The 13,554-nt window shown below is 40.3% G+C and overlaps 1 protein-coding gene across 4 annotated transcripts in view; it reads right to left on the bottom strand.

The window, feature by feature from the left end:
• The window catches only part of RBM33 (RNA binding motif protein 33), a 105,724-nt gene that overhangs the window by 15,315 nt on the left and 76,855 nt on the right, over positions 1-13,554 (bottom strand). For 2 of the 4 annotated variants that reach the window (XM_037385906.1, XM_037385908.1), the window contains exons 16-17: positions 5,860-6,069; positions 4,254-4,442 (exon numbers count right to left, since the gene is read on the bottom strand). In XM_037385906.1, coding sequence (XP_037241803.1) covers positions 4,254-4,442; positions 5,860-6,069 — 399 coding nt within the window. The remainder of the gene's footprint in view (positions 1-4,253; positions 4,443-5,859; positions 6,070-13,554) is intronic. The other 2 variants (XM_037385907.1, XM_037385909.1) reach the window with 2 other exon arrangements.

Below are 13,554 nucleotides of genomic sequence, written 5' to 3'. Positions count from 1 at the left end.
TATACCTACAATCAATACATTCTCATCATCTCTGATATACAACACTGGGAATTTTTCCAAGTATTTATTTTTCCTTTTAACATCAGAATTTATGATCTTAAATCTTCAGAAAGCAATACTGAGATTTTGGCACGGATGTTTTATGTTTGCAATCATTTGATGTAAGAAAAAATAATTAAAGATGATGACAGACTACCTCCACAGAATATCAAATTACCTGGAGATCTAGCAAATGATTCCCTCTACCTGCCACCATCCTAAAAAAAAAAAATAATATCTGAAGGTGGCACAACTAGCTGAACACAAGCCTCTCTGGACAGTGTAAACGTTAAACCTGGATTCAAGAGCACCACAAAAATGCACAGCGTATTTCATGACCTTTGCAATTTATTAGTAATCTACTTTAGCAAGTGGTTCTGGATGGATGTGTACTCAATGTCACTGCTCCAGCAGCCCCCATGAGGCTCTATTTTGGAGGTGTGCTCAGAAATCTTCTGTACATTCCAACACGTCAGAATACATAATTTTATTTATAGCATGTAATTATTTTAGATTCAGCACTCAGATCTTACTGCAGGTGTATTATTTGTATCTGAAAGCTTATCCTGTCCAGAAAGAGTCTGACAGCAAGCCCTATGTTGAAAGGAAACACTTCTCCAGCTAAATTAATCATGTTCGAGTTGTAAAATGCAGCTATGACTCAGGGGCTGTTCCTGGAGCCCCAAAGATTTTCTCCTATTCAGTATCTTCAGAATCTTAATGGTCTTTTTTTCTCCTATGTTAGTAACAGAGAAGTTTTAATGAAGCAACGATGAGAATTAGAGAGCCTTCAGTGACTAAGCAATCCAGGGTATTTCAAAGCTCATATATGGGAAAAGATAATTTTCTCCATTTCTAAGGTATAATAAGGGAAAAAATGCTGAATTTCCAGCTTAAACTGAGAAAGTCTCCTTCAGCTTCTCTTATATGTCCTTAGCTATTCCCAACCCCTGACCACCCCCTCAATGCAAGCTGACGGCACTGAACACTACACATTGAGGAAAGTCTCTGCAAAGTATTTGTACCTCAATAATGATACTGACATCAAAAAGCTAAAAATAAAAATCCAACCCATTTGTACCCAGAAAAACAGAGCAATCTCTTCCTCCCCATTCACTCCATTGATAAATTATACACTTTTTCCATAAATACAATAAAACTTTCTGTTATGGCAGTGAAGATCCTCTTCCTGAGAAAACACATGCAGGACAAGCACACTGCAACAAAATTGGGATACTGCTATGCATCTGAAAACAGGAGCTGGTGTGGGATCAACTGCTCTACAGATGCACCAGTAGGGAAGGTATGGATTAAGCAGAACTCCTGTACCAGGTGGGACAAGTGCTCGTGATCTGTTCTTGTCAAGGAGCAGAGGTCATTCCCCTTCTCCGGGAGCTATGCCTCAGCAAAGCCATTCCCACATTCACGTCTTGACTGCAGCAGGAATTGATACACCAGGCAACATTCAGATTTATGAGCTCTGTTTGCACATTGCCTTGAAGCAAGATGCTTCGCTTACCATTACAGGCGTATGTCCAACAGTTTGGACCTTTAACCAGGTATTTGGTCTTGGATAATCAGTACATGTCATTTTAAGACACTGCCCAGGTATGCAGATAACAGATAATCTGACTCGGATTTGAAATTTCTTTTACATTTGCAAAAAAGAAGCATGAAAATAAACACACACCCCCCAAGATAAATAAAAATCAAGAAACTGGTATCTCAAGAGTTCAGTTCGTCAAGGAAAATTTTGCTGAATATAGTCAATAGCTAGAGACAGGATATTCTACCTCTTAAAGATGGAGTCAGCTACAACTGGCTCCCCTTTCCCTCCTCATACTACCTCCTGAACTTTATCTCAACCAGCTGAAAACCTGGGCACCTCGCTTAATTTCAAAAAAAGTGGCTGAATTTCTCACCTTGCTGTTTCCTCACTACAGTCATCTCCCCAAACTCCTATTTCTGTTCATCAAGCTGCACCACTTAATCTTAGATCAGAGCTCGGCACTGCTCAAGATCTCTTTGCTCTGGGCATGGCCATGGCCATGGCCATGACCTGCCCTTGCTTCTCACACATTCTGTCCTCATGCATGAAACCCTCAAAAAGCCTGCGTTGGCATTCACTACCTGGCTCTCTTCAGTGGCTCATTTCTATACTCCTCATTGCAAGTCACTGACATGAAATGCATTTTAAAGGAAGAATGAGGATATAACCAAGTAGAGCATCCCTTCACTATCAAAGCCCCCTGACCATTTCAAGTTGGCGAGGGATTTTGTACAGCACCGAGCACAATCACTAGTAGAAGCATTAATTTACAGCCACAACAAAATCCACTCATTCACTTCAGGCTACTGATCTCTGAAAATCTAGCACTATCTATATAAAAGTGATTGCTGTGAACAGGGACAACACAAATTTTCAGACATTTGATTTTCAGTTCTTGTCTTACAAGGCACTTATAATTGCTGCTGCCTCTTCCTCATTTGGTGCGTTAATACTTCTGTGGTAACACTTCTCATGGTACCAAAAAAACCCCACCCCCAAGGGCTAAATATCGCATATGGTGGTACCGGTCTCATATTCTTCCTACAAAAGGATCGCTTCACCCCTGCGTATCTCACCATCCACACTTGTGAAACATCATTCAGCCACAAACAAGCCAGGATATCTCTAGCCTTCGGTAAGTCAGACTTGAAATTCAAATACAGAATCAACACAAAAGCCTTCTGCACGATTAGCTAAATTCAAGCATCTCTTTCAAGTACTACTTCTAGTTCTTTGAGAAGGTGAAAACAGATGATTTTGAAACCATAATTTCCAAAGGTACAGCTGATGCTGCTGCAAGAACACAAGTTCTATAGGGCACAGGGATACATCAAATCCCACTAGAAAATTAGTTATTTTTTTCTCCTGTAAGTACATCCTTCTAAACTGGTCTGTGACATTGAATTGAGAGAACAGAACTTAGAGTCTGCTATGAAACAGCAAGTACTGAATAAATTTTTTAGCACATTCTCAATAACTTCTGTCAATTGTGAGTATTTCCTAGCAGGGCCTCTATTAATCTCCTTCTAATATTCTCATGCAAGATTTAGCAAGTAAACACTGAATAAACGTGCTTTGGGACCGTATGAATAATTTCCTAGAGTACTACAGAACACGAAGGGACAAAGTATTTTGTGAAGTATTTTTTGCTTTCACAAACAAATTAAACCTCTCTGAATTGATGACATAAATAATTCAGCATTATTCTATCGCCTAAATTGGGAAGAAGTGAGGCAGAGTGTACAGTGGCCTGTTTTGCAAAGAGAGATGATCCCACTAACAGGAGTCCCACAGAACAGCTCCAATTCATGCACTGCATTTGTCTGAAAATGCTGATCCTGTCAAAAGGAGCACTGAAAACTGCAAAAAAAAAAAATCAAGCAAAAAAGTGCTCCTCATCTGTACCTATCATTATTCATTGACTGATATTTTCAAATGTATTAACAATAAATCAGACAGGGCCTCCTAAGCCCTTCAGTGCTTTGAAGACCTCCTGTTTTCCTAAAATCGGTTTAACTGACGCATCACTGCCAGGAGGCAGCTTACGAACAGAAGCATTACAGCAGATACATCAGTGTGCACATGTGTGTGTCTCAACCTTGCTCACAGGCCTCTCTTAAAGAGAAACTTTAAAAAAATAAAGGGCAAATAAAATCCTTGAGACTGTGTTTTCATGTGAAAAAGTAGGCGGTGCTACATGGTATAAAATCTCCACCGGGTAGTGGTTATTAAGTGCTCTTACCCCAGGACTGCAATGACAGGAAAAGGTAAATGTCAAAAAAGGGGGTGGGTAAAAAGCCAACAATAAAAACAATGACAGCAATCAAAAATACATTTTCTTTGATATGATCATTTGGCTTTAACAACCTCACCAAACGGGCAGGCTTGTACTGTCTAAAAAAAATAAAGGAGACAGCACAGGAACTCCAAAATGAAGGAGACTTTTGCAGCAGGAATGTGATGGTTAGCAAAATCCTACCGTACCTCCCATGCCGCAGCATCATCACTTGCTTGTCTTTGCTACCAGGTGTAGCATGTGTGGGTGGGGGTGCCTTCAAACATAAATTACCAATAAACACACATTGTATTTAGTGTCAGAGAATTAATTGAGCTTTCCAGAATGAAAGCCTTTTGGCACAAAAATGATAAACCGAGGTTGACCTACCTGAATGGGTCCCACTGACATCAGCAGGTTTTTCAGTTGGACATCAGTAGTTGATGAAGAAAGCCCTTCAACTGACACAATACAGGGCTGAGGTTTGCACTCCACCACTCGCAGGTTCTGTTTATTTGGCATCAAGCGTCCTCGGCCCATCTGGCCTGCTACTCCTCTGCCTCTGCCGTGCATAATGACCTGCCAACAACAAAAGTAACAGTATTTTGATTTACCTACCTAGTGCTTCTGCTCACCACATTTGACAGACAATATAAAAGTTGGCCATTTACTTAAAGACCGGATTAAAATACAAGTTGATTTAAAACAGCTTGTTGCTGTTTGCTGATTTGAAAGGCCACTTATTAACATATTCATCCACTGCCTACATGAACCCCTTAGAAGGCCAGCAAGTTAACATATATTGAATTATATATATTCATATATTGAATTATATATATTGTGTTGAGGCTGAAAGCCTGGGCTTCAGCACAGATCAACCAAGTCGTGGAGGGTCTCAGACCAAAACATATAACCTAGATTTCAACACTGATCACATCAGCAGCATGTGTTCAGCTCCCATACTTCAAGTCTGGCCAGAAATACCAACCAGTGATTCCTCTCCTTTTTCTCCTCTCAACCCACAAGTAAATTTACGCATCCACCAGATCAGCAAACTGCTTCAAGCACCTCCAGCCTCTATTACAACCAACGCCTCGTCTGTTATCAGGACTGAGTACTCATATATGCTAAATAACTTTTAAAACAACTTTTTTCAAAGCTCCTTTTCCCCTCAAGTCCTACAGGATCTGGCACCACAGTATCCTCTGGAAATGGGTGGGATTAATTCTTATGAATTAAAGGTAGAACAGTTGGAGGGAGAAAAACCAACAATGAAACAGTAACAAACATTAAACAGAGTTAACACTTAACATGGAGTTAACACTTAACACAGTTTCTTCATTCTTGGAAAGCCTATGGAGGGTAATGACTTTTCACACCTCTGCATCAGCACAGAAACTTTATCCTTACATGAAGCAGGAAGATTATGGCTTTGATTCAAGACCAAGAAATAACTTTAAAGCCAAAATACTAGCTATTTTCAGGGAGTGTGCCAGTTTGCAAATGCAGAGAAGGCACACGCCACTGCCACCTGAACCCACTCCCTGCTTCTTCCCAGTGCATCAGTGCAAGAATCAAGTTACGAGATCTCCAGCTGGAGTGACAAAAACTTTGAGGATCAACCGAAGAGCATCCCAAAATAGTCATTGTGTGCTCCTATGTATGCAGGAAACAGCTGAAATAAAAGCTTAAGCACAACTTCAGAAAAACTTGATTTTAAAGCCAGAAAACACACTGGATACTGTCTCCTACAGTAGATATCTTGGGACATGGGTACTTCCCTCCAGGGAGTACTGTGCTGGCCAGAAAGCAGATGAAACAACCTGCAGGCATCACCAGCAGAGGTACAAACATGTCCCTCTAGATTAAAAGCTTTATATGCAATTATCCATCTCCTGGGTCATGCAGCCCTGTGCTAGCAACTGACAAACAGAATTAATAGAGCAACACAGCTAGACAATAAAACTTCTAGCAGCAATACACATCTAAAAATCACCTTTTTAGGTTGATGGATTCCCTGGATGTTTTTGACTCCTTGAGGAGCTGGTGAATGGATCTGTGCCTGATGCTGCTGTTGGTGCTGCTGCTGTTGCATTCCCTTTGTCAATGTGACCTTCCGCACTGGCTGCTGTTTCGGCTCCGGGGGTTGTTGAGGCCGCTGGGGTTGGCCCTCTGGGTGAAAAAAGCCAGCATCCTCTCCCCCCTGCTGAAATCAACAACACAACAGGCGGCTCAATGTCCAGGCACTGCAAACCCTCGCCCCGAACAGCCTCCTGCCACATCCAGCTCGCTCAGCGCACAGGGAACACCCAGCAGTTTTCCTGCTAAAGCAGATCCACAGCCGTGGCAGGTGTGGGCAAAGACTCAGACTGGAAATTGTGCTTCAGCCTAAAATAAATCCATGGTATATGAAGAACAGTTTGCTTTGTTCAGACTTTATTATACTCACAATGCTCAATAATGTCTTTTCATATATAAAGCAACAAGGTGTTTTCACTTCTCTTTCCAAATCGTTCTTCCTCCCAGGGTTACAAGTGAACTATGGTGTGCATATTTTCTGTATTGTTTTACCACTTCTTTTTTAATTATGTTTAAAGAAAGACATACACATTGCACAAAAAGCAGCAAAGAACCTTGAAGGCTCGAAGAACCAGGCAAATACTCTGCTCATCTTTAGAACTCCAACCTCTCTTTAGTTAAAATCTGGTATTTATTTCGAAGCATATACTTGTTCTACCACGTTCTGTACCAGCAGCCTTTTGAACAGTCTCCTTCCTCAAACACTGTCTGTACTTGGAAAGGTTCTTCCCCAAGGTTGTTTTTTGTGGTTTTTTTTTTTTTTATAAAGCTCTTGTTACACATCTTTATAATGACAAGCACAACAAAACACTACCTCAGTGCCACTCTTATCCAGTGTTGCTCTTTCTACTGTATCTCAGTGCAGCCAAGCACAGTAAAAGCGTAAGCTGAGAGCACTAAGAGGCAAGTGATTCCCTTCCACTGCCTCTAGCCAAACAGTTCGGGTTTTTTCCACAGACACACAGGTGATCCTTGAATTTGCATCCCACTGTCCAGATCAGATCAATCACTGAAAAACATCTCATGGAGCAAGAGACTGGCAAAAGATCTGGTACTTTTGCATCTATAAAGTGCATCATATTATTGCATGGTTTCAACAGCAGTATCTATACCCTGACTGGGCTCCAACTTTAGTACTCAAATACTAGCAAACATATCTGCAGGGAGAAGGCTTCGTCTAAGTCCCTAACCAACCTCAGGTAACCCTGCAAAAGGCATGTCTGAAGGGGTAAAAAAAAAAAAAAAATTATGAAAGTGCTTTTATTTACATATTTTCCCTGCCCTTAAATATACACAAGTCAAAACCCCTTTTGCATCTGTAACGTGTGTCACGAACCAGAGGTTTTCACATATACCGGCACGCTTCCTGCAGACACGGAGACAAAATACAAGGCTGCAGAAGAAACAGGCTTGTGGTGTAAGAGTAAGAATATCTTGACTGAGAACATAAATCATTACCTCTCGAACAGGATTAAACAAAAGCAAAAGAACCACCTACTGAGGGCTGGTTACTACGTCTCTCTGCCATCATTTGAAGATAAATAGTCCAGTACAGGTGATACATAGCATAGCCTCGTATTTGCAAGCTCACTAGTTCACAATTCACACCTATAAAGTCCTCTGTATTATCAAGTATATTCAGGCAACAACTTCTCAAGAACTCAACCACTTAAATCCCAGACAAATCAGCTTCATCACACCATCTACACTTCAACAGCACAATCTAGCACAGGGAAAAATAGACACTCTTTTGTCCACAGTGTCCATAGCAATAAAGCGACAGAAAACTGCATCTAGTTTTTCCGCATCTAATCACATAAGTTTTTTCCTCTGTTAAACTGAATGGTTTCGTGGCTTCGCAGAAAAATTTGTATCTAAACCTTTGAGAGCAACAACTAGTGAGAAACTACACAGCTTTCCCTTCAGAGTCTCTCTCTCTTCAATTACTGCTCAAAAATAAAAAAGCAACAGCTCTGCTCCTCTCCTGAAAAACCCAAATGTTGCACACAAACAAAACCATACCAGAAAAAGAGCACTGAATCCTCCTCATTTTAGTATTAGCTCCAATATCAGCATCACCATAAGCCCTATGCCCTGATGAGATAATTTCTTTCATTCAATCCTACAGCAGCTGATAGATGATGAAACTAAAAAGGAACAAAAAAATTCTAGGAGGAATTTAAACGCAATAATTGGGAGTTAAAATCTAATCTCTGCTAACTGCCTGCTGTGAAAAACCACCAGAAATGTTTGCAACCATTTGTTTCCAAACCAAAAAGTGATCCCAGCACATAGGAAGAGCATCTGAGACTGAAGCCCTCGGGTACAAAACACATCAAACACGCTCATTACTGAAACTTTAAAAGCAAACAATTGTTTCCTATAAAAGGTTAGGATGGCCATCAACCATCCAATATTTAACTACCAAACCCAATTATCACCAAATAAAACTGTACAGACTACTGTAGAAACTAACCACACAACTATTACAGAGTCAAAGACATAAGCACACAAGATTGTTTCACACTGATGAAAAATTTGATAGGGTTTGTTCCCTCCTAGGGCCTCAAAAGCCACCTTGGAGCTTCGCTGCTAGCATGATGCTCCTCTAGAAACATCTCTGGACCTGTTAATGAATTAATGAATTTCAGAAACAAGAAAATTATACAAAACAAGTCAGTCCATAGGGTAAGAAAAGGGGATGGAGTAAGGTCTGCTTGTTCCTGCAACAAGGAAGAAAGGGCAACTGGATCAAACCCTTTCTTTATACCACTGCTCCTCCGAACATCTACTGCTTCTGGAGATGACCTGAAGAGGGGAAGCAGAGATGAACCTGCAACACCATTTCGTCAGAGATCTGTGAGTGAGCAACTTGTGACCAAGGACTAACAGTGCTCCCTGCAAGTCAGCAATACGTTGTTTCCCATTACAGACAGCCCTGGATTCAAATGATGACAAAATCTGGTAGTTTTCTTAAGAAAATGAAAACTAAATGTGACTCCTAGGCCACTAGGTGCCTAACAAACAAAGTAACACAGCCTCAGATAGCACCGATTCCTTTTCCATCGGTTAAAGACATGACAGCGCAACGACAAGCACTGTCTGAGCCAAAACAAACAAACCCATGTAATAGTATCTAGTGGCAAACTGGACGCACCACCATCATCATCCTTCAAACCTCTATGCAAGACAATTAGTGGCCTCTTCAGGCATATTAGTGCCTAAATCAAGCAAAACACCCACACAGAAGCTTTTAACATCAGGACTTAAAGCTACAAAATCTCAGAATGTTACAGGACACACACTTATACGAGAACATAAACATTTTGGAAGAAAAGAGGTATGACCGTAAAAGATGGCTGTACATACACTGCCTCCTGATTTTCACTCATGAGATATACAGTAAGCTGGCACCCAGAGGGTAGAACCAAACCGGACAGCAAAGCTACAGGCATGCAGGTGAGTGAATGGAAGCTGTATCGCAAGCTACACAAAGTGACAGCTAAATCACAGAAGCTAAATTGTTAGCATCTATTCTACTTAAAACATCTCAGGTCTAGCTCATTTGAAATCAACTTTTGCTTTTCCTAAAGACAACTTCTGTATTGCTAATTTTTCATTAGCTTACATCACTGCCCTCCCCCAATTTAAACATGTAGCAACAGAAGGCGTTACTAAAATTGTCAGCCTTCTCCTGTCAAAACACATTTTTATCTTTTCTTTTCTACGGCATTTGGAGATGTACAGGGCAACAGTGAATTTTTCAGAGATGCATCTATTTGTCAGCATGGCCTGCCTCACACAAGTTGGCGCACAAAGTGCTGAAACCGTGTACAATACTCCTCAGTCCACCACAGAGATGTGAGATTGATCAATATCAGCTCTATTTTATACCGCGTATTTCCTCTAAAGTCCTCTGCAAAGATGTGAACTTCCATTCTCTGTCTGCAATCCAATAAGCATATAGCTAACATATAGCCAGCAAAGAGTTCTCTTCAATGCAACTTCACAATTATTCAGTTAATTCTGGAGTAATGAAAATACCTTTTTTAAGTGACAGGAGATATGTTCAGGGGAAAGTATAAAACTACCTTTCATATTTCAAGTACTGCAAGATTGTTAGTGGTGACACAACATTTAAGTTAATTTCATATACTCTGTGTAATTAAACAAAATTCAAAAGACCAAGGCAAGAGGATTGGTTTTCATGGTGAATGGTTTTCAAACGTCTACCGTGGAAGAGTCTGCACAGTTTGATCTGAACCTGGACTAACAAGAAAAAGAAATTACACCATTCAATGGCCATGAATTTTAGAACCAATTCCCTGATACTTATCAAAGTTGGTTTTCAACAGTAAGACTTTCTCACTACACATACACATGTGTGTCATTGTTGTGTTTTGAGAAACAGACTATTCTGTCAAACACGAGATCACAAATTCTAAAAGCAGAATTTTATGAGGGACTGCTTGAATTTAGCAAGCTGAAGCTCTCTACTCTATCATAATCATTATGACAGTTTTACAATGAAGATGAAGTTTATTTGCCACCAACATTAGCAGGACAAATTTATTTATAACAAATGCCTTAAAATGTACTGATAAAAATGCCTATTGATACTGTCAGCGCTGCTTGCAATTTGACAGATCAAATCTTATTTTCATTCTTAAACCCCATGAAGGAATGGTATCACCAACTTGCATTCTGTAGTGAGCAAATTGATTAATCCCCCTCTATAGAAATCTCAACTCTTGATTACACCTATCAGACGTTAAGCAGCATTATTCTAGAGTGACAACACTTGACAAATTCCCAAACCATTTTTCTCAGCCTTTGTGGCCCTGCTAGCTTGTATTAACCCTGATGAAAAATTAATTTTCCTTATCTTCTGCTAAACCCCAAAATCCAAATCCGCCAAACTGGCAACTCTTTCTGTAAAGGTATTATGAAAACCTCTAAAAGATTAATTGCATGTCTTCAGGTGACATTAAATTAATTTCTGTACTCGTGACAGACATTTGATACTCCGTACTGAGAGGACAGATAACATTGTCAGGATACACAGAAGGACAGTGGTGCAGTGTCCCAGGGCAGCCTCTTATGAATTCTCCTTTCGATAAGGCCATACTTCACTGTCATTGGCACTGTTAGTGATCTTGCAGCCCATAGACCTCACTGCACAGGTTTCTATTAACTACGACAATGCTGTGTCTATCCATGTAATCTTTATAAAGCTAATTCAAAATCACCCAATAGTAAGGGATGTGCATGCTGGATAAAGCACTTAAAGGAAATAAACCTCTGGTTCATTTGTGTAAAAAATAACAGAGAAGCAAAATGTTTTCGTCTTTTCCTAGATGCACTCTAACTCAAACTCTCTACAGCAGGATGAAAGCTTAAATCTTGCTGGGAAATCCCAATCCAAAAATGTCTTGTAATTGATTTCCCTTAAGAAAGGAGAAACTCCTCGTCAATACTTCTAGAAATGAGTACTCCTACAGTATTACAGTAGTTAAGAGGGGAAAAAAAACCAAACCCAAACCATCCTTTAGGTTATTAAATTCATCTTCACTTCAAGGACAACAGAAATTACTACTCATCAGTTGCACAGGTTTTTGTATGTACACTTGTACTTTAACCGATACTGTGCCTGAAGACAGACATCTACAGACAGCTGTGATCCCCACATAACAAAGAAAAAAACCAAAACAGTAAAGCAAAAACCACAGAGCGAAAAAGATTATCATATAATACACACAAGTATTTTCTCGCTACAATTCTCAGCAACGTGTATTAAAGGCAAACCCCTAAAAATTAGCTGTTTCCCTTTGACTGGTGCTCCAAATGCTTTACCACTTTGATATGGTCAGTTGACAGACGGGGGACCTGGGAATAGGAAGCCTCATCACTTGCCAAATATCCCACAACCAAGTGACACGACCAAGCACTGTTTCTGAACAGTTAAAGATCTGTTTTCAATCTGTCAAATGCCAATGAGAAACACAAACACCCGGAGACCTTTCTTTAAAGGCCTTCTAAAACCTTTAAAAGTCTTTTTTTAAAGTTCAAGAATAGCAGTACTTAAAAGCCTCTGCTCTCCAGCCAAGCTAGAATACACAACTCTAGTAACAGACAACTCATGATTAACAACTGGTTTAAGACATACTAATGGTCTAGTTTTGACTGCAGGTACACACAGAAATAAGCTGCATCAGACTACAGAAGTGGTAGAACCACCAAAGCATTCCCCATTCATCCAGAAAAAAGACACTTCTGGTGCTGGCCAATGAATTATGGGTTGTTTTTCCCAGCCTAAAACTTTTGCATGGGCCAACCAAGGGCACCCAAACTAAGCAATAAGTAAGTACAACGCAGAAACAGTTCCCTTCCTGTGATAAAGACACTGCTAAACAGCTTCAACCAAGCGTTGTTGTGATGACTATCTTCTCTGCCTAATGATGCATGAAAAGTCAGAACAGCAAGAAGAAAATGCCTTGAGAAAAAGCAGCTAATTCCATTTAATCTCATGTACTAACAGAAGTCTTACCTGAAGTATCTCCTCCTCTGCCTGAGAGGAGAGCTAAGGCATGGAGAAGGACTGGCCAAAGAGACATTAGAGGATCCCAGCCATACCCACGCTACACTGAAGTTTCATCAGAAGTGACAGAAACACAACTGATCAGATGTCGAATGACAACTGGGTTTTTCCAGTACAACCACCCCACCAGTTCATTATGAAAAAAGTATAAATTATGTGTCAAAGCTACAGCAAAATCAAGGTTCTGGACTGGATATGCATAATACTCTCAGAAGTGCCTTCATTCTTACATTGCTGTCTGCAAAATACATCATGTACATGTCAATAAACATGTTTGTGAGCAAAGGTTCCCGGTTCCCTTTTCAGTTGCCAGTCTGAGATAATTTTTGTACAGGGAATTTTAGTGAAGACTAGACATGCAGAAAAATCGCCAAGAGGAAAAAGCTCCTGTTGGAAAATATCAGCAATTCACAATTTCTGACAGCCCACAGCTCCTGAAGGAGCACTTCCCAGCTGGACACCACCTATGGCACAGAAAGCCAGTACTGGGTATCAGAAACCGGTGTAACTGGAGCTTCCCTTCTTGCATCATGTCTAGTTTTTCATGTTCCTTGAAGCTTAAAACTAATGGCATGTCAGATCCCTCTGGTACATTGTCCTAAACTCTTTGTACAGCCTTGACACTGACAACCCACATTACCCCTCTTCCCAACCACTTAGATTGTCAGGATGCTCCCAGCCACACCTCTGTACTACAGGTCTACTCCAAATGGTCAAGCCTGAAATACCATTTAACAAAGACATCGATGACTTCTCGAAATAGTAAATTCAAATTGGACAAACAGGCATGCTCCCCCCCCCCCCCCCCCCCAAGTTAAGAGAGATTTTATTCAATTAGTTTTCACTAATTTGTAAACCTCCTCTCTGTAATGCACTTCAGTGGTTGCCTTTAGTTATTTCCTATCAGGAAACTGGGCTACTAGATACTCCATAACACCAACATCATAGCAATATGAATTTTGCACTGTAACACAATGGCAGAAAAACTCTCCTTTGAGACTTAACAAGAGCGAC

This window comes from Falco rusticolus, chromosome 4 (assembly GCF_015220075.1).
Source record: "Falco rusticolus isolate bFalRus1 chromosome 4, bFalRus1.pri, whole genome shotgun sequence".
Classification (NCBI taxonomy): domain Eukaryota; kingdom Metazoa; phylum Chordata; class Aves; order Falconiformes; family Falconidae; genus Falco; species Falco rusticolus.
Note: the sequence above shows the minus strand (reverse complement) of the source record. Positions and strands in the feature narration are given on the sequence as shown.